The sequence below is a fragment of the Solanum tuberosum genome, unplaced genomic scaffold (assembly GCF_000226075.1).
Source record: "Solanum tuberosum cultivar DM 1-3 516 R44 unplaced genomic scaffold, SolTub_3.0 scf00122, whole genome shotgun sequence".
Classification (NCBI taxonomy): domain Eukaryota; kingdom Viridiplantae; phylum Streptophyta; class Magnoliopsida; order Solanales; family Solanaceae; genus Solanum; species Solanum tuberosum.
In genome coordinates this window covers 901,350-923,559 of record NW_006239050.1, presented here as the reverse complement: position 1 = coordinate 923,559, position 22,210 = coordinate 901,350, and the positions used below count along the sequence as shown (strand labels likewise).

The 22,210-nt window shown below is 33.1% G+C and overlaps 1 protein-coding gene and 1 pseudogene across 1 annotated transcript; both read right to left on the bottom strand.

Moving 5' to 3' along the window:
- Positions 1-4,887: 4,887 nt before the first annotated feature.
- On the bottom strand, positions 4,888-9,705 carry LOC102583859 (uncharacterized; annotated as a pseudogene).
- A 2,297-nt stretch (positions 9,706-12,002) lies between these two features.
- On the bottom strand, positions 12,003-20,498 carry LOC102604750 (calcium permeable stress-gated cation channel 1-like). Its single transcript, XM_006350408.2, has 12 exons — positions 20,423-20,498; positions 19,594-19,914; positions 19,034-19,180; positions 18,033-18,168; positions 17,751-17,852; positions 16,970-17,089; positions 16,748-16,828; positions 16,077-16,417; positions 14,813-15,058; positions 13,347-13,671; positions 12,879-13,112; positions 12,003-12,595 (listed from the first exon to the last, which is right to left on the bottom strand). The coding sequence occupies exons 2-12, from the start codon at positions 19,905-19,907 to the stop codon at positions 12,338-12,340; spliced, it is 2,304 nt and encodes a 767-aa protein (XP_006350470.1). The 5' UTR covers positions 19,908-19,914; positions 20,423-20,498; the 3' UTR covers positions 12,003-12,337.
- Between the last annotated feature and the right edge of the window lie 1,712 nt (positions 20,499-22,210).

The window sequence follows — 22,210 nt, the reverse complement described above, 5'->3', positions numbered from 1 at the left end:
GGGGGGGTGCGAACTCAAAAGCGTTTTTATTAAATCTAAAAACTTTGATATACAACTGATATATATGATATACGGGTGATATACACGGGACTGTAGAATGATACACAACTCATGGATTGGTTTCTTGGAATTCATGCGAGAACTTTAAGCCTCTGATTCAGTTCCATGAGCTAGAACCACGACTCTTAAATGGTTTCACGGACGGTAGTTTTCAATTCGTGGAAATTGGGAACAGAATTCTCAGATTGGAGTATTTGTAGTAAAACGGTCGTAACATTTTACTCTGGACTCAGATTGATGCAAATTTGGTGGAGTTGGAAAGAAGACTCGAAACCCTTTAATTTGATAGCTAATGAGACACATAACTCTGCATATTCTAAGAGATATATGATCGTTTGAAGTTGACTCAAGTAAAATCCTGTAGGTGAAACTCAATCGGTAAGGAAGCTTCGCCAACTCAACTTTGTGCTAGAGAATTTCTAGATCTTAATCCACATCTAATACACTTACACCACTTAGAAACTGGATCCTAACACCTATGCATCATTAGGAAATTATCCGATACAGGTCTATACGCATATGAAAAATTATTCAGATCTTAGCTTAGAAATTTTTGGGGTATTACAATTTTAGAACGACCTAGAAGAAAGTTAAGTCTACTTTATTATATGCTTGGACCACCAAAACAAATTAGCTATATACTTCTAAATAGAAGTTCTAAATATGAAATGTATTATTCTTAACATAAATTAATTCCCACACGACAAATAATGAATCCCTTACATGAAACCAAACACATTTTACTTAAATATATAATTGATTGGAATTTAACTTCTATACACTGAAAGTGTAAGATCACCTAATTAAGCATAGTTGCACATTCCATAAGAGCATGAACTTCCTTTTTTGCATTCATTGTTGCACTTGCCACAATGCTTCTTGTTAACATATATGTTCACACACCACCCTTGGCAGCATATCTCAGAGTACTTGCACTTGTTACCACATTTACCACAATTGGATCTATCATTGAGGACGTTCACACATTGTTTTTTGCAACAATCTGGCCCGCGGCTCCCCTTTGCAGCACAAACCCTAGGGTATTTATCACACGTTGCAACATATCGTTGTTTTGGGGCAAGAAAAGAGGTCTTTCCTCGCGAATAAGATGCATCTAGGCCTTCAAGGTGTAACTCTTGACTAGACAATGAAGGAAAGAGAGCAATGGTTATTGTAATTGATAGTAAGATAACAAATAAGAACTTGAATGAATTCATATTTTAGTAATTAAGGAGTTTTGTAATATTTAAAGTTTGATCACTAGCTTGATTTGAAAATAGAAGGAGAATATACTAAGTGGTATTTATAGGGAATTTTTTTTGTGAAGAATGAAATTTGGTTTAATGGTAGTCTCTATCAGTGTGAATATTGCTACACCAAAATTCAAGTCATGAAAGTTTGGCCTAAGAAGGAATGGAATTACTGGAAAACTTGAATTATGTTTATGTAAATAAGGAAAAAGGAGATGAACCTTGAAATTGTTGTAGGGCAAGTGGCTATAGTGACAATTAACCAAGGATGTTAAGAGGAAATTTCTTATGTTGATTTCTAAATCTCCAGATATTGTTTGAGCTCATGAGGTAGTAAATTAAGGTGATTTATTCCCAAGTCAAAATGTCATTAGTTAAACTGAAAAATCACCTTTAGATATATGGCTTGAAGAAAGTGTAATAAATCAAATGTCTTCTCTTTTTTCACTTTGCTTGAGAAATCTTAGTAACTCAGTTGATTTGCTATCTGAACTTTCACCTTGTTGATGAAGGCTCAATTCTCCGTCTTGTAATCCCTCTTCAATTTCTCCTTTCCTTACCTACAATTTTTTTTAAATAGAAAATTTTAATCATTTTGTTCCAATTCGTTTGATACATTTTATTTATCAAGGTTTAATCAATGATCAACTTTTGTAGCTAAACATCGGGCACTATAGGTAAATTTATTTTTCTAATTAAAATTTCTAGTTTTGGAAATTATGCAGAGAGGAAGACAGTCAAAATTAAAGTTAATTAGTTTGATTCTCAACCAGCAAGAATTTTTAATATTTTTGAACTAAGTGAATACCTTAATTTTACTCAAGAAAAAGAAGATCGAGATTGATAGTTCATGATCCCCCTTAGGTCCATTTCACCTTTATTGCCACCTTGTTTTGTGATCAATTTTTTTGCAATTAGTAACTAGTTTTGTAGTTACTTCTTATTCAATTCTCAATTGTAATATAGAGTAAGATCTAGTCCTTCCTCTTTAGATGTACCTTTTTTTAGGGTTACAATAAAATTGTGACTCAATTTAAAAAATAAAAAAATAAAAATTTAGGCCCTAAATATCACATATCAAGACATGTCACTCAAATTTCAACAAGATGGCGCCTCTCTCTTTTCTCTCTGTGTTTTCCTTTTTCCTGCATGTGATCTTTTATCAAGGGAAAATGCTTAAATATGGCATCAAACTTTGAGAAAAGATTCATTTATGTCATTCGTTAAAAGTTTGGCTCATTTATATCATTTTCGTTTGAGAAAAGGCTCATTTATGTCATTATTTGTTAATTAAAATAGCATATATATGAGCCAAATTTTCGACTTATGACATAGATGAGTCTTTTTTCAAAGTTCGATGACATTTTGAACCTTTTTCCTTTAAGAAAAATGATTTAATTAATGACATGGCCACAATCATATCTGATCACGTGTAAAAAATAATTTTGTGAAACCGAAACTAATTTCATTTTACAAATAATGACATGGATGACCTTTTCTCAAATGAAAAATGGCATAGATGAGCCAAACTTTTAACATATGACATGCATGAGTAATTTTCTCAAAGTTCAATGACATATTTGAATCTTTTCCCTTTTATCAATAGGCCTCCAAGTTGCCAACCAAGTTTTCTCGTTAATACTCCCCCATTTCAAAATAAGTGAATTGTTGAGCTTTTTTTCATAGTTTAAAATTAGTAAATTGTACAAAGTTCAAGATAGTTTTTGGAATTTTTTATTTATTTTTGCCTCTCATTTATATTTTCTAGGTAATAATTTCAAGAGAGTTAATTGCTTATATTTATGATTTTACTTTGAATTATTTATATTTTCAAGATTAGTTTGAGAATAACTAAAAGAACAAAAGTGGAAAGTAGTGTTTAATTTATATCCTAAACCTTTTTTAATGGATATGTATTACCTCAACAATTCACTTATTTTGAAAGAATGAAACAATACAAAGAATTTAATTAAGACAAGAAACATATGATTATTGACTTCTTTTTTTGAAAAAAAGAAAAGAAAAGAAGAATGAAGAAGTTAAGATCTATCAATATGAAGCACGCAATCAATTCCTTTTTTGGTCCTTCCTCTTTTTTAGTTTGACTATTCAATATTCAATGTTTAGTAAGGTCTTAATTTTTTTAAAATTAAGATAAAGACATCTCAATATTAAAATATATATTAAATAGGTGTTTGGACATGTGATTTCATCTTGTTATTTGAAATAATGAGATAAAATCAATGTTTGAACATGCGAGTTCATCTCGTAATTTGAAATAGTGAGATAAATTCAAAAGGTTTGATTTGAGAATTTTGTATCATGATTTTACATTTTTTAAATATAAAATTGACTCACAAATTTATATTTTGTTAAGAAAGATCCACCATTTTTTATATGTCAACCATTTATTTCATTTATAAACAAAACTTATAGTTGATATTATTACTCTTACCGACCTTTAGATCATTTATATCGATTATAGCTATTATTCTCACCAACATAAATATTACTCACTTTATTTACACAAAATTATCACGTTTTCATCGCATGTCTCTATAGAATTCTTTACAAAACTACTATTGTTTTTATTAGTAGATAAATATTATAATATTGTTGATGCTAGTACACAAGAATTTTTAGCTTCATACAAATTAAAGGATAACGCTATCATTTGCAGGATTACAAAGAAGTGAAAGAGAACCTCACAATGCTAAAGAACTACATTAGGCATTCATCTCTACACAATGTGATTGAGCTTGAAAAAACATATTTAGATATTAAGTCTTTGTTAACTCAGATCTATTCAGACTAATTAAGTAGTTGAAAAAAAAATACACTTAATAATTAAGATTCAAACATAAAAAGGTAAAAACTTAAAGACTGAAATGTGAATGATTACGATTACCTTCGTTAACTCAACTATTACAAATTTGTGCTTGGTAAGCCTATTAAAAAGTAAAGCTCTTTCTCGAATAGTTTCTTCGTTTTCGAGGCTCCTAACTATCCCACCACAGCTCATGCTGGCAGAGTCAAATCCTATTGGGATACTTTGGGTTGACCAAAATAAGAGTCGGCTTTCCACAAATTATCTGTTACATATGCACTTAACAGAGTAACATATATTCATCTTTGCATTCTGGCTTTTGTAGTCAATAGGGTCGGCCAAAGTATGTTTTTCTAACTAACCTGATTGTGAAATATTATCCTATAATTAGTCAACTTTTAACTTAATTAAGGGGTATCTTTGATATTTATCAAAATTTCAAATTCTAGCACCCTACACCTTGTTTGGATGATTGTAAGCCGTTGACTAGTTATGCGAACTTTAATCATTCATGTATAAGTATTCCATCTTCTACTTTGCATAAATAATACATACATTCTCTCATAACTTATACATGTGATAGTTATGACACATTGTAAAATATTAACTAAACAGTGTACTTGGTGTGCTGCATTTTATACATAGAAATTAAAATGCTACCAAGCATGCATGGTACTAGTTATGCTAGTTTTAATACATGAATAATTTACTTCTTAACTAGCAACCAAACGACCACTAAGATCTCAAGGGCTGTAAAGATCTTTTGACCTACAAAGCAAAATTGCTTCACGAGAGACGTAAACATGAAGCATTAGTAACAAAAGCAACGATGAAAATCATGGCGTTGGGTCCATTAGAGCAGAGGCATCAAACTGAGAAATTACTCCTCCACTCAGTAGATGCATTGCAGCTCCTTGTGAGAACTTCCTTGCAAACAAAAAACAGGGAACCAGTGTAGAATTATTATGGCACCACTCTGTTCTGTACTCAGTGTCGTAGTAAACGTTGTCGATATCCTGTCAGTAGGATCCAAGTTGCATAAACCAGTCAGTTCTGAAGGACAAATGTTTTGAAGCAAAACTAACTAGAGGAAATTGAACCAGCTAGAAAATCCAAGACAAACGAAAAGTAAAGTGAAAGAAAGAGTTAAGAACTACGATCTACCACATATTATAACACACGCATTTAACTTACATACACTAATCGTACATAGAACTGTTATACGCTCTTAAGTATTTTAACCAGCTGTAATAGGCTACCTTCTTTTAGATAATCTGCTAGCGTAAAAATTCTTTTACACTGTCAGCGTACATAATAAAACTCAAATCATGAAAGAGATGAATGTAGCCAAATGTTTAAGTGGAAGACGAAGAGAAATATTATATATCTGCCTGATAAGTATACCTTTATTCTCTTGATCTTGTCAGGCCCTGCATCTGCATAGCTAAATGTCATAGGATGCCAACTATTTTTGTCCATATTTGACGCGGATTGGTTCCACTCTGTATAGGTTATTGTTCTACGTTCCAGTTCTCCGTCACTATCATGCATCTATTCACAAAAAAACAAGTACAAGTAATGCTGATTAAATACATGATGATTCTCATAAACAACACAGAAGGAATTTTGCCAATTATGAGCATGAACAAACATACAAGAAGTCTGAAATAGAAAAGCACCTTAGGTAAATAATTGATTACTTACTGCCAATAATGTCTGCACGTAGTGTTCATCTGGAATGCAGTTGTATCTTTTCTGCATGATATATTACAAGGTTTGAAAACATATGGCTGGAAAACTAAAGGTTAAAGTCGATGAATTCAAGCATTGAAATTTTATTGAGAAAGGGAAAGAGAATCATGATGCACACCTTGCAGAACATCTTGAAAACAGGAAAGACAACATCATCATCAGCAACAACTTCTGCGTGCTTCCTGATTAACGTGATCCACTGGACTAAAATGTCAAATTAAAACTTATAGAAGTAGGAAGCCTATTATAGCGATTGATAAGCAAAAGAAGAAGAAAGAACAAGAGTATCCTTTAGCTGAGCAGTAACAAAAGTGGTCCTTATATCACAGTGCTCATGCAATAGAATTGAGCAGTAAAACAAATGCAATTCATTTGTGCATTAACTTTGGTTGTCTTTAGTTTATAAGATGTTTACAATGTCAAAGCTGATTATTGTTTTATTCTCTTTGATAATCGAATTTCAAGATTCTAATGAATGCATAGTCTTGTGCCTTTAGCTACCTAACAATTAGGTGCATCTAAGCACATTTAGTCCTAAAATACTCCACACTCTGCCTAGATATTTAATCCGGCATGCTTCGCTAGAAAAACAAGGAAAAGATCTGCTCTACTATGGCAACGAAGTAGACATGTCGCAAAACTTCTATGTCACAAGAATATGGAAGAAATTTTATACTTTCAGATAATTACAGGAAGTTGCCTAAAATAAATGGAAAAAACCTGCTTAACATGTTATTTTTACACAAATAGTGCAAACATTATTTGTATTGTAAGTGTATATAAGTCAAATCCTACCTGTGATCCCTTCCGCCATTTGCTCATTGGTATATATGGTGCCATGTTTGGGTTGTACCGCAGTTCTTTTTCATCAAGAAAGCTGGAAGACAAATATCAACTAATTATTTCGCTACTGATGTAGAAACTTTGAGATCTTTTATGCAATACCATAAACAGATTTTTTAATCCTGAATCCACGTCCGTTGGTTAGAACAAAAAGGAAATAAGAGGAAATACAAGAATTAGATTTTTCTCAAATTCAAAAATGCAATTTATTATTATTAAAGCTACTACTATTCTTCCTACCAAGTCCTCCAAAATCATGAATCAACTACTAAATTACACGTTACCTGTCTACAAAACTCCTAGGGGAAGCCATCAAATAGGTGTATATATAGCTAAAGTTGTACAACGGGATGCAGCTGCAAATTCAAAAATACATAATTATATAAATATTTAACCCAAAGTTCAAACCATATAGATGAAAAAAATGGAAGACCAATACATGGATAAAAGGTCACTGCCTATTGATAATTTTCTCAAGCCTTAGCAGGAACATTGAATACATACAAAAACTCTGCAAGTTACCATTTAAAATATTTTTCCTGTTTTACCAATCTAGCGTATGTCAATCTTGACCAATTCATTTGTGAACTCAATAGTTACTGGTCTCCTATACTTTTTCATTGTTATGCCCTAGTTCTCTCTCATTCTTACTTTGTCAAGAATCATAGTCATGTCATGTCCACGTCTATTCAGCAAAATCGTGATAGGGTTAACCATTTTGTACTCCATATTTTCCAGCATGTCCAAAGAGCAATATATGATGTCATTCCATTGAACGGGAACCTAAGATCTTATGGCTGTTGTACCCATTCGGATTTAAGTGACGCCCATTAAATCAAGGTGGAAATCAAAAAAATGAGGTTTGAATAGGTTATTAGTTAGAGATGAGCAATCAGAAGTTCAAAAATACTTATTTTTCAGATATACCTAAAGTAATGTACAGTTGAAATGAATGAATGTTTGGTAGATCGTTTTATCAACATAATCAGAAGAGGTATTAGCTTCTTTCGTCTTGTTTTATTTTTAAGATAATGAAGGATTGATTTCTCAGACGAACACTCAACTAAAAGTTATTATCTCAGAGAGTCATATTTCTTCTTGGATCCAATTTTGTTCAACAAAAAAAGCGACTTTCTGAGATATATAATAGTAAGTATTAGTGGAGTGACCATCTATGAAATCAACTCGATAATGAACTATTTCTCCTGTTAACTTCAGTTAAAAAGCTATATTCCTATTTCGTAAGGCAGCTAGTAATCAACAACTAAAATGATCATTGATCAAGCACTGATGCAAATGGATGTGAAACGACCAAGTCGCCAAAAAATACATATTCGTGAGATGTTAATTATGCATCTGAAGTGTAAGTAGACCTTTCTGACAAGAGAACGAATCTTGTATTGGCTGAATCCTTAAGAGCTTCCTTAAGTAACAATCTCTCTGCTCCAATCATACTTGCTTCTCCCCAACCTACCTACATGTTACACTTTATATCAATCCGGCTAAGATGAAAGAAATTGAAATGGAGAAGAAAGTGCATGACAAAAAGCTCAGTTATCAGCAAAATATTCGCCATTTTTGTAAGAATACTAGAAAGAACTTACAGTTGGAGAAACTAGTCGAGAAAGAAATAGACCAACTCAAGGTATATCTGGATAATGCTGCTGATAATCATCGAGAACCAAAAGTAATAGACATATCAAGAGAAATGGAGAAAAAAAACTCCTATATGTTTTCACTTCATGAAGTTTACGTTCTAACTAATATGGAACATAACAAAGGGATAAGATCTTCTGTGTTTATAAAAAATGATAGCAAGTAAGGACATTTACCTTGATGCTATTTTTCAATTGGCGATCATGAAAGAAACGTGTCCTTGTTGTAGACTCATTAAACACAAAACCAGGCTCTGAATGTATATATATCGAATAATTAGCAGTGTCAGAATTCTGCAAACATCAAATTAAAGAGTAAGAGAGGACATTTAATTAGATTTACCAATATAATGTTCCATCATATTAATTAGTTTCTGAAATATTGAATTTCATTAAAACCAGATTTTCTTCACATCCCCATTAAATATTCTGATGGATTCAAAAGAAAATAAAAACTACTCAGAAGCTGGAAAGCATCTACTAATTTTTATATGAAACTTTCCCTAATCCATTAAAAGAACATATACGAATTGAAGAAAAAGGAAAAATACATTCAAGATAAAACGATAAGAACTTTAATGTAGAAACATACAATCCTTAAACCTCATAACTAAAATAGAAGTTGGAATAATGCAACACTTGCAACAACAACATACCTAGTGAAATCCCACTAAATGGGGTTGGGAGAGGGTAAAGTGTACGCACGCAGACCTTACCACTACCTTGTGGAGGTATAGAAGCATAAGGTGATAATTGTCCAAAATCAAGAAACAATTATCTATTCTCTCACAAATGTGGACTAGTTAACATCACCAACGAAATATAGACCCCAACATTCAACTCGATATCTGAAGCGCGAACATTATAATACAGGGATCCAACATGTATAAATCAAAAAACATGGACATCAATCATCATGTCAACACAATAGGCATTCGACCTAATTCAATCCTAAAAGTTAGTTATCTTATCCAGTATCATTCATTCATTTCTTCAACTTTCACAAAGTTGTCAAAAAAAATCAGCTGACCTGGAAGAAACATTTCCAAACAAAATCGAGAGGCAAATGACGACGAGCTAGAAAGAGAAAAGCAACTTTGGGATTGGGTTGCCCTTCATGGAGGGTAATAGAATCCCAATTAGAATGGAGAGATCTACGAGAAGAAGGAATTTGGGAGTAATGTGATGGTGAGAATCTGTGGAGGCTAAGAAAAGGCAACATACACACAACAATGGTGAGAGTAAGGGACACCACAATTACATGTAGCTTCCACGCCGACCACGATATCCCTCCTGGAGCCAACCCCTTCTTCTTCATGGCTTAGCTTATATAAAATTCTCAATGCATTTTCTATATAATTGAGTCAATTAGAATGTACATTCAGAGATATTGGTGGTTGAAGGGAGTGAATCAATAACACAGACAACAAAAATATGCATTCAGAGAAACAGAGTATTTTCGTTTGTTACTTCTTTCGTAAAACAAGGGAGAACTAAACTAGATACATTCTTATGACGTGTCACTTACCCCATGCTAAAATTTTGACTTTATTTTTGGATTGGGACATTGGGTTAGGTTCAAATTATTGGATTTAAATAATCACCAAGAAATTAATATTATTCCAAATTATCATAAATTAGATGATGTATAAAACTACATTAAAAAAATGTGTTATTTTTATATGGCTTAACCAATTGACCTATATATGAAAAACTATTGAAAGAAAATCTCTCCCTAAACAAACTTGGGCTGTTATGTTATGGTATAAAAAAGAAGGATCTTCAATTCATAAAGATGCAATTTTTTTCTCCAAGAATTAATAGACAAATATGAAAAAGATTTATATTTTTCTTTAAAAAAAAGTAAAAATAATTATGGTAATACTTTGTGTTAAGAAGTCCCACATTAGGTAAAGAGATGAGAATTTTGTCTGCTTATATAGACTTGGACAAACCTCCCTTCATGAGCTAACTTTTGAGGTTGAATTAGGCTCAAGATCCATGTTTGCATGGTATCAGAGTCACACTTATTCCAATTTGTTGTTCACCGATGTTGTCGGTAGTCGGAACTTGAACAAACCTTCTCTCATGAGCTAATTTTTACTTCAATAGAAAAGTAAATTTAAATAGAGAAAATACATTAAAAAAAACCTGAACTTGGTCGGATAACTTACTTTAGTACTTAAACTACGCGGACGTTTAAATACCCCCCTTAACATCTTTGAAGTGATTTTTTTTCCACCCTGAGACTATAACACCACTCTCACCCGCCACATCATTGCCACGTAAGCGCCACACCATAACCATGTAGGCACCATGTCATTAATTTTTATTTCTTTTTTACTTATTCACTATTTTTTCTTAAACACTTTTTAAAATTAATTATATCAATTGATTAATTTATAAATGCTTACCCCCATCCCCCACCCCTCTCTTCTTCTTCCTTGTTGTTCACCATTATTCCAAACTTCAATACTTTCTTTTCTTCTTCACTATTCAACAATTTTTTAAGTCACTTTAAAGAAAGAAATTCACATTATCTTCTTTGAACCCTCCCAACTAATTTACCCTCTTGGAGAATGGATTTTTTTGAAAGCCAATTTTTTTTAGACAACTCAAATAAGAAAGTTGATCCAAAACAAATATAAATTTTATGAGAAATGTTTGAATGATCTAGAAATCAAAATGGGTCACTCAAAATTTAAGAAAGTTAACAGTTGCCATATCGATACAAATAATAGAGTGAAATCGACGTCAATAAAATGACATTGGTATTGAATTTTACGGATTAGTAAAAGACTAGTGAAATAAAAATAGTGGATAGAGGTGGGGAAGAAGATGGAGGAGGAGATGTTTCAATGGAGAAAGATGTGTACTGAGGAAGACAACAAAATAAAATAAAATAAAAATTAAAGAAATTAAAAAGGGGATCCACTAATTTCATTTACCTCTTAATAAGAAAATTTACATATTTTAAAGATTTAATATATAAAAAAAACTATTTAAATAATTTGTTATATATTGGCCAATAAAAAAAGGTCATGTGTAGGGTTTTAAAAATTCAGCTTTTTTTTTCTCTTTTTTCACGCACTTTTAGGAGAGTGCACTCACTCTCTCTGCCACATCATCCCTTAGGGGGTGCTTTAATCACTTGAAAGATGTTAAGGGTGGTATTTAAACACTCGTATAATTTAAGTGCTAAAGTAAGTTGTGCTGCCAAGCTTAGGGGTTTTTTTTATGTATTTTCTCATTCAAATATGATAAGAAATCAGGACAAAAATAATATCATTAAATAAACTTAATTAAATCTTTCCTCGGAGCTAGTTCTAGAGTTAGAAATATTAGACGTAAAAATAGTTTAATGGCTTTAGTATGAAATAAATTAATAGTTTGTAATTTTACTAATACAATAAACAATGTTTAGGATCATATGTGAAATTAATCTATCATCATAATAGAAAAGAAAGTAAGGTTACTTAATTATAAAAAAGCTCAATACAAAACCCGTCCATTTATCTTCTCGATGACAATCGGACGAATTCAGAATTTTAAAATGCATATTAAAATTCTTTATATTTTTGTAATATTGGATTACCTTCAATGGCAATCTGAGCGCATTATTGGATCTGTACATGAACATTTGGTCTGAGACAAGTCTATTTTATCGGGTTTTAGGCAAATACAAGGAAATCACATAATAGAGGGAAAATGACAGATTCTATTGAACAGGCCCTGTTGCTCCACTAGCAAAGCAGATTCCAACAGTTGGCCACAGGCTCATTCGAGTAAGAAGGGGCATGTCCAAACTTATTAGCTACATTGGCATCATGTCAATTTACATTTAGCTCTCTTATGTACTAAGTGTTAGAATCTCACATCCAGAAGAAACAAAGCACTTAATATGTATGGTCTGTCAGTAACATTGAGAAATGATGTAGAAGAGTTGGCACTCATTCTTCTTGGTGCTGGAGCATTTCCTCTTGACTGGCGCCACTTATCCTGCTTGGCGCTGGAGTATTTCCTCTTGACTGGCGCTTCATTGGGATCAACACAATATCGTTACTCTCCAACTTATCGTTCAACTCCTCCTCATTGTCATCTTCATCATCACCTCTAAAAACAGGATGCAAATAAGCATTTTGAAGGTAGTATTTCAAGTTAAGTTTGGATTCTTTGGCTTGTTCTATAGTATCTTTCCTCTTTGCTTCCTGAAATCCAAGAAGACCAAAGTTAATACCCCTTTCACAGAAAAATAAAATATTGAGATTTAACCTTATGATTCCATGCAACTATAACAGCTCTCTCACTAATGAAATACATTTGAGATCAACACAGTTAATTAAATCTTCATCCAGAGGAAATAAATACACGTATATCGGAGCTCAGTACTATAATGTGGATTTTTTTTTCCAGGAACCCCCACTTCTATGTGCAACACATTTATATTTGTAGTAATAAGGAAGCATTTAAGTGTGAACTTGTTGTACTCACCTGCAATGGATATCTGGTGAAAGCTGGCTCGTAGCGCCCTTTACAGAAATAGTGAAAAGATAAAGTCAGTACTGGAAGGGCAATAAGGAAAGGTGCTGATTGAGCAGCGCGTTTTGTACTTAGCAATCCCAGTAAAGATATCTGAGAGAAGACCAAAGCGAATATTATACGTCCGTGAACATCTGGCCAGAATGCTGCTCCACTTTCATACTTCTGATGGTATACATTTATAATCTGCATAATCAGAAAGGAACACAATCAGAAAAGCTAAATAGGGAGTGCTGATATTAAGCCTTGTGCTGAACATACACAACTACTTTAAAAGATATCTTTACATTAGCACTACATGCATTATAAGTAGACTTTCATATGCATGTGAACCTCTTCAATTTCGACTCAGTATAACTGTGCAATCTGAAGAACCAAATCCTTTATCGATTAGGAAGACTTAAAAAGCGAAAAGATAACCTGATGACGGAACACAAAATACGCCAGGGCAAAGAACACCAGTATGAAAGGAAGCAGAAATGGTGTGACTATAGCATAGACAAGGCCCAACAAGAAGTATAATTGTATCTGCGGTTCTCCAGTGTTGAAATCGAGGCTTCCAGCATCCATCGCCTTTTCTCGATCCCTTTCAGTTTTGACCAAGAAAAAGTTCTTCAAATGGAAGATTATTAGTGGCTTCAACCTTAGGATCTCTCCAGCAATACCGGCCCACCCATCAACCATTGTGTAAGTGATGAAGAAAGTTGCTTTCATTGGGATAGCAACACCGATTGTTTTAGGTATTCTGCGGAAAAAGACAGAATCTTTTAGTGCTTAAGAAGCATAGCATTCAAGTAAAGGGATATAGAAGATCTGAAAATTTCATCAAAAGGAAAGCTAGTCCTATCATGTATGGGATATCACACTTCAACGCGAGCATACTTCGAAGGAATCGGGGGCCTTGAGCAGATATTAGAGGCTTATTGTCGCATTTAAATGCTAGACATGCTAAGACCCAATGACAGTTGCTGCAATTTGTCTGGACTTGCTAATAGCAAACAAAGAAAAAGATCCCTATTTTTCTGCTATCGAAATTCATAACCAATGTTCTGCTCTCTCACACTATATTATCAGGACCATTACATTTGCTTTGACAGGCCACTGCCAAACTGGTAGAAGGTGGATATGGATTCTTACTAAATAATAATCTATCAAGTACTCAAAACTCCTAAAAGTTGAACCTCACCTGTGTTGAAACAAGATTTCCAAAGAGAGTCAAAATATTAGAAAAAATACACATACTGAGTCAATACAAATATATACATTCAGCCCAAAACTAATAATTATAAACATGAATGACAAATGTATGAACAAAGAAATCTAAGAAAAATTAGGATAAAGTGCAATATCAGTTGTTTAGCGCCACCTCTTCTAAAGAGGCTCATTGGCAAGGAAAAAGTATTTTGTAGAACCTCGATGACAATACTGAAGTGCACATTAAGCGAGGTGAAGTGCTCAACACATGACCCTCACTTAAGTGTGCCTTTGACAACAGTGAATATGCCTTTCATCAAGCATGCATGAAAGAAACTGCTGTAGTGAATTGGGGTACAAATTCCTTCCAGAGTTGCTACTCCTAAGTGGGGCCATCTTAATTTTTTATAAAATGACCATATGTTGTAATGGAAGCAACTACCCTATGAATGGTAGGATTCATATTGGTCAGTTTCAATATATATCATTGGGCGGATATTCTAACAAAGCTTACATTCGACCTCAGACATTAGTAATCTTATGAAACTAACTATAGCAGACATGGAATAAGACGATAATCCTATTTTGCAGATCATTCAACCTGCATCTGAAGCAGGCTGTCTGTAAGTAATCTCCATTTTCCAATTGATTCCTTTGTAAGAAAAAAATGCAGTAACGCCACTTCAACTTACTCATTTGCTGACTGATGAATAAAAGTATTTAGCTGATCAAATGCAGCTCCTGCAATTATGCTCCCAAGAAACACATTCACAAAGTTAAAGATGTAATATTTAGATGCAGCTCTTCTTTCGAGAGCTGATATACTTCCCCAGCCCTCAAATTTGGACATCAGCATCAGTATCTTTGGCAATACTATGAGAAAGATCTTCAAAGCAATCCCAGGTAGAAAACCTTGGATGAATGACTTGACGAAAGGTCTGCACAATAGATTGGGTGGAATTATTGGTATAAAGATCTAAGCATAAAATGGATAACCATATCTGCTGTGTGGGAGAGGGGTGTGGGGTATGGTAGCACAAGTCTAACAACCATGCTAGACACAAAGCAACAATTCAAGACAACATAATATTCATCTAATTACCAAATAGAATGATGAGAAATACGATAAATAGATCTATTTAGAAGACCATTCATTAGTTTCTACTTCACGTCTGAACTATGTCATTCCATGTCAATCTTCATGGCTATGATAGGTAAATGATAACCTAAACTGCCAGAATAGTTTTACTTTTCAATTTTTTTTGGGTCAGGTGATTGAATCGCCAACATATCATTCTCCTCTGTGAAGTCGATCTCCCAACAACATACTCTCTAGTAAGGAAATGTCATTTAGCATGTCTTAGGTTGCTAGACATTCTGTCGAGCAACACTTCTGTTAACAATCACACCATCAACAGAAGTGTTAAGACTACACTTTTGCTAAACAAGTGACTAATATTCTCTTAGATGTACAGTGAAGGCAATGTGCACTATTAAGTATTACCACAAAAACAACTTTTAGCGGCAATAACTATGCACATTAACAAAGAGTCCTAAAGCCTTTACCGGAATTAGCTCATTTCCATTAAATCCAATGTCGCTATGGGCTTTACAGACATTTATAAGGAATACTAATTGCCACTAAAACTACATATTTAGCGGAAATTAAGATATTGCCGCTAAAGATCATTTTTGGTGTAGCCCGAGTGTCCTATGCATCATTATGAAGCATACCCTAAGATACCAGTTCATTTGAATTTATTCCAAATTAGATACCCGACGATTTGATTTACTATCAGGACTAGCTTTTTGACCATTCTGAGAAATTTATGGAAGTAGATGAACAAAAATACCATAGCGCCTTAAAACATAAGCTGATAGAAGACAGGGAAAATGTTATAAATGAGAGATAGTGGATGCTGACTCCGAAATAAGTCTATAATGGGGCATACTCACATGTCAATGATAACTTTCAGGAATGGCGCTCTTTTCCTGATCCCCTCGATACTTGCAAGGGTTTGGACAAATGTGATGGGAATCATGAAGAAGAATGTCAGGAAAAAGAATGCAACACCAATTATGAGCCTCCTAACTGTTAGATACACATAGGGAATCGCCAGGTTTTTCCAATATACATCACGTGGCTCTGGAGCCCAATCAGTTAACCACAAAGTTGGATTTCTTGACTGCTGAGTTTGAGCACAAATGGCAGCACCCCACCGTGTTTTGAATGAGACAAATGCCACCGGCATGATAGATTTTGGGTCATTTTTAACCCGCTCTCTCTCTTCAGCTATCTACAAATAAACCAGAACTTATGACATTGGTAAAATGAAAGCTAGTCTAGAGTAATAGCAATAAAAGGAACAAAGGTAACAAGCTCTAAAGTTGAATGATTGACCGAAAGCTTTTCTTTGTTGCAACAATAAAAGGCATGGATGCCTTAAAGCATCAAATCTTCTAAAAGCCTCGAGTCAATTTTTTTCTATCCAAATAAAAGCATTTGGCATCAAGGGTCATATGATGTCAAAAGTAGTGGATAAAGGACTATTGAAGACACTTTCAGCTGTACTTCGAGTGAGGTCAATCAACATGACAGTTAGCAAAGTTTACTCAAGATCTATTACCTCTTTCGATAGTCTTTCAACTTCAGCAGTCTGATGGTTGATAGCATCCACTTTTTCTCCACAAAGGCCAAGGAAACGAGTCTGCAAGTTCGAGAAGGATATTTTTAGATATCCTGAAAAAGAAACTATAATAATCTCAGAGCATCATAGAATGCTTTCGATAACTTCAAAGAAAATAAATAATATCCAAAGTGATGAACTAACTTGTCTGTACATACATACCTTCATCATGGGCCGTGTTGATTGATTTCTAGAATACTTGAGATTGTAATAATCAAGCCAATTTTGCTTACTGTTCTTCTCCTTGACCAATTTTGCTAGTTTGTTGGCATTGTAAACAACCTGCAGTACAATCCAACTACATGAATAACGATAATTAATTTATTTAAAAAGAAATTTAAACTGCAATTAACAATTTGAAACAAATATCCTATTAATTGTAATATCTGACATAAAAGTGACTCCTCAAGAAGAGAACAGATAATACATTAATGACCATACATCGCAGGCACAATCATTGAAAAGTTAGTTCTTCAAGCAAAAAGTGTTTCTGAGGAAGAGGATAACAAGCTTTAAGAACTCGATAACTTGTGTAAATGAAATAGACCATCTTCTATTCTTCCTCCATTTCTGAAATATATCTACCTTTTCTCTTCAAAAAGACCACATTAATGTTGTCTTCAAATACTAATCATGTCCTTCTTCGTTCTTCAACGACAGAATCTCAAGACGACAAGTATCAAGTAATCACAAGACGTAGTAAATGATTACCCAATATCTGAAAGGAGAAGCTAACTATGTACAAGACAAATTCTTACAACTCAAAAGAATCTGAAGTCCATTTATATATATATTTTTAAAAAATGATGCGACACAGTTCTGTTCACAGCTAAGCTGTTCTTACGAAAAATGAGAGTATTCACGAGACAATCAAAGAATATATCTCTTTATCAATGATTTCGCTCCGAAGAAGTATATAACATGTATTACATCAAGTACAAACCTGATTTGTGAGGTAATGATCTGTATGATTAACCAGGAAAAAGTGCTCGACACATTCACTGACTGATTCATCAGTGTCAGGTGGAACGTTTCTGACAAGGACCTGAGAACAATCAAATTTTAGCTCAATAAATAATATAACAAAGTTTCCTAATTTTAGCTCAAAAAATTATCTAAAAAAAAATTCTATCAGACATTGTTCAAGATTGCAACTAGAAGTCGATATTACCACTACCTAGTAAATTGCTAATATTGAATAAGTTCATATTTCTATTTCACATACTGTGAATTGATCAGGGCGACGTTTTTCAGATGCAAGAAACTGCAACCTCATATCTGCAACTTTTGCATACTCCTTTTGTAAGACATAGCATGTCCAAACTGTCGAGGCATAGGCCATAAGGATATGAGCCCAAAACCTGGAAAGATCCCGTTCAATACAAGTAATTGCAGAAAACAGTTTATATAGCTTGTGAAGATGAAGCAACCAGAAACATATCGCAATGTACTGTAAATAAGGTTAACAATGACTTTTTTATATGAAATCTGAACTCCAATCCTCACATGAAGTGAACCTCCTTTTTATTTTTATTTGCATAATATTTTATATGATCCTCTTGTTTACAAAGGAAGCAAGAGATGTGATCCAGTTGACACCAAACAAAGGCAACTCTATTGACATGAAGCCGACTTAACTTGAAGTGAAGGCTTCTAACAAGCCAGGACAAACGGAGTTCGACTAATCAGAAGGATAGAGAATAAACATACAAAACTTAGTAAAACAAATACAAAGGAACATCCATTTTGAAACAATAAAAAGATAAGCTCCCTGACCTGGCTTTCCATAGCCTAGTAAAATAACTGAAAAGGTAGACATGAGAGAAATTTTTATAACAGAAGTTAAGGGTGATATAACATAAGGGTCTTTTGGAAACAACTTCTCTACCTCCTCGAGGTAGGGGTAAGGTATGCGTGCAATCTACCCTCCCCAAGACCCTACTTTTGAAATTGCAGTGGGGTATTATGTTGTTGTTGATTCTATTGCAGCAAAGTCCATAAATTCTCAAAACAGCTTCTAGTTTTTTTAGAATCATAACAATAGCCTTGTGATATAATTAGACAGATATTATCGTATACATTTTCCTAAAGCGGTGTGGATATAGAAGGCTACAGGTTTAAAACCTAAAACGGAAAATAATGCTGTATTATATAAGTAGGTATCAGAACAAGAACTTGGTAATGATGAGTGTATTGCATCAAATACTTGAGGAAAAATTGCCTAACCTCTCTGATCCGAGTGGAACATTTGAAATGGAAATCTTATCAATGTCACTGTAAGTAAGCCCAGACTTCTTCAGAGTATTATTTGTCCAATTAACAGGTACTAGAACAGCAAAAGCAAGCAATGTAATAGGAATAAATATTTTTAGCCTGCAAATCAGAAGTCATAAATGTCATCAAATATTCAGTTCCCAAGTGTAACTCAAAATTCAGCTTTGTCCAATTAACAGGTGCCATTTTTGCATCAATCAATATCACACATTTAAAAGTCACTAAGCATCTATTTCAACTTAGTTTGACTCGACATGGAGTTCAAAAAAATAAAGAAATTTTGAATCTTGTGATCTTAAACTATAGACGTGTGTAATGTATCAAACTGCCATTTGAATTTTGTGGTCTAAATATGCCCTCCAATCCAAATTGAGTTACTACTCAGATACAGAAAAAGTGACATTTTAAAAAGGAAAGTAAGATAAACAAATTGAAAGTAATTGATATTGCAACGACACGATATATGTTGAAACAAATCATATACTAGTAAATAATTAGAGAGGCAGGCATACCCTAGCAAGTAGATCCGTAAATAAACAGCAGAGTCCAATCCAGCATGGTCAATGAGTTCAAGTTCAGGCATTTTCAGTGCAGCCGGTACCCAATTCAGAAACCTTATATATGCCTTCCAATCCAAATTAACAACTTTCTTAACAAATCCACCCGACTTCAGTGGATCGTTTCTCAGCCCCGCAAGATACCATTTTGGGAAGTACACTCTGTCATTCAGTGGTTGAAGCCGCAGAATTGCAAATGCCAAAAGGAAGATTAGTGCAGACAGAATATTTATAGCTGCAGAAACTCCTATATCTCCTATTGTTGCCATCTTCTACCTGTAAGTAAATAAAACTATATATAAATCTTCTACTTCGATGATCAAATTTCTCTAATGATACATAAACATACACTTTTGATCTCAACTAACAAGTAAACACCACATCTATACTCTTTTCCACACACTCCAACTCACATAATGATCATGACACCTCTAAAATTTATATGTCACCTATCAGGTGTCCACAAAACATGTTGGAAATGAGTTAAGAGTATATAATTGTCTGTTGAGATCAAGTTAAGTTGCCTGATAGCTAAGACCAAGTTTGGATGTTAATTTTTTTTTATGTATTATATATGTCAAATGAAAATTGGAAAATGTTTCACTATATATGCATGTAGGTATATTACAGAGTATTCAAGAATTAATTCAGCACAAAAAAATGTAACTCTTGACCAAAAAAAATTAATTATTTGATCATACTGAAACACTAATAAAATTTATAAATGTAAAACAGAGTCATGAAAATTGAAAACTGAAATTGCATGGGAGCAAAAAAATCATACAGTTTGTAATTACTTGGCTGCTTCTACGAAGAGAAAAAGAAATTTGGAAGTTTTTAAAAGAAGAAGAGGAAAACCAAATTGTAATAAGTTGGCAACCGTCACAAGTTACCGACCGAAGAATATAAGGATTACTTCATATCTCAAGAAAAGACAAGAACATTCCCAGGCCATATGTCTATTTCTTTCTTTATTCTTTCACTTTAACACGAGACAAATAATTATTAAGAAATAATATACATGTCAAATTTTGACTTGTCATATTTATTAATCTCTCCATTTCAAATTAATTGAATTATTGAGACATTTTTTTATTTTCCAAATTAACGTAATTGTTCAATCTTCAAGACTACTTTTAAAATATTCTTCCAATTTTACCCTTCATTAGTTAGTATTGAAATTAGTTATTATAATTAATATTTAGTAATTTTTAAGCATAAATTTGACAATAATTAATAAGGCTAAAAATGGAAAATTATGCCTAATTTATGTCTTAATCTTCTTTTCTTAAAGGGTGTGAAACAATTCAATTAATTTGAAATGAAGGAAGTAAGAAACAATGATTAATATAGTGAATTTATATTTTTACCTTTATTAATTAATAGAGTCTTAAACATATTTACTCACTATATTATTCAAAAATATTAATTTAATGTTATATTTGATAAGTAAATGAAAATGGAGGGAGTATGTTAATTTAATGTATCATTCCCGGTATTGTTTTAGGGGGGAAAATGAAAAACATGATACCATCTTTTCTCTCTCATGACTCGTGAATCCTGAGTTATCAGATACTCAACTATTTAAAATTATCTTTAAAATAATCATATTGTTATAATCCATTGAATTATGGATTGTCCATTTGATTACTTCAAAAATTATGATGAATTCATGTATATATAATTCCAAGGTGATATGAATCTTGGTGGATAACTATGTATCTACTAGTTGGGCATTTATCATGGTGGCCTTTGGGTAATATCTCAACACTATAAATAGAGATATCATTCACCTTTTGTAGAACATACTTGAATAAGAAGAAAAGTCATCTTCTTCATCTCTATATCTTGTCTTCTTCTCTCTATAATTATATTATTCTGAGCTTGATTTTATAACACGTTATCAGCACGAGTCAATCTTTATTGTTCCCTTCAAATCTGATTTTTGATGGTACTACTCGTTGAGGTAAATAGTCAAGTGAAATGTTCTAATATCACTTCATCCTTTCTCTTTTTGGTTTTGCTAACTCTCTGTTGGTATATGGTGTCAAATGTTCAAATTATAACCACTATGGCCTCTACTTCCTAAGCTACGGAGAACGGATCACGAAGTGATTCATTTGTGAACCAAAATGGTTAATTAATTAAGGAGGTGATTTAGATTGATTTTATAACTTGTTCACAAAAAATTGTTCATTAGTTGATAGTAGAAGTGAAGAGTAATTTACTACATGTTATTTAGTCTTATATGAGACATCTACTTAATTATTAGTGAATCATGTACTAATGAATTTTCGTTTTGATATTGAAATATTGTTTATACTATGTTGTATTGACGAAGTAAAACGTTGTTATGATTGACAATATGAGGATGTTGTTTTTGTCACGCCCCAAGCCTACACCCTGGGCGGGACCGGCACTCGGAGACCATCGCTGGCCCCAAGCGAACCCTTGGCCTGGCTTTCTTAACTCAACGGAAACTTAACTCGACAGCATAACATAATGCAATGAAAGGTTAAAAACAACCAACTGATAAAATCTGGCCAAAAAAGCAACTCGAGTCTCAAAATAG

Bases quoted from the DNA above. Each gene is read 5' to 3' on its own strand.
- LOC102604750 (XM_006350408.2), bottom strand. From the start codon at position 19,907: ATGGCAACAATAGGAGATATAGGAGTTTCTGCAGCTATAAATATTCTG. The intron at 18,169-19,033 runs GTTAGGCAATTT...GGATCTTTCCAG, and splicing joins GTTCCACTCGGATCAGAGAG to GTTTTGGGCTCATATCCTTA. The intron at 16,829-16,969 runs GTATGTATGTAC...TCGAACTTGCAG, and splicing joins CAACACGGCCCATGATGAAG to ACTCGTTTCCTTGGCCTTTG.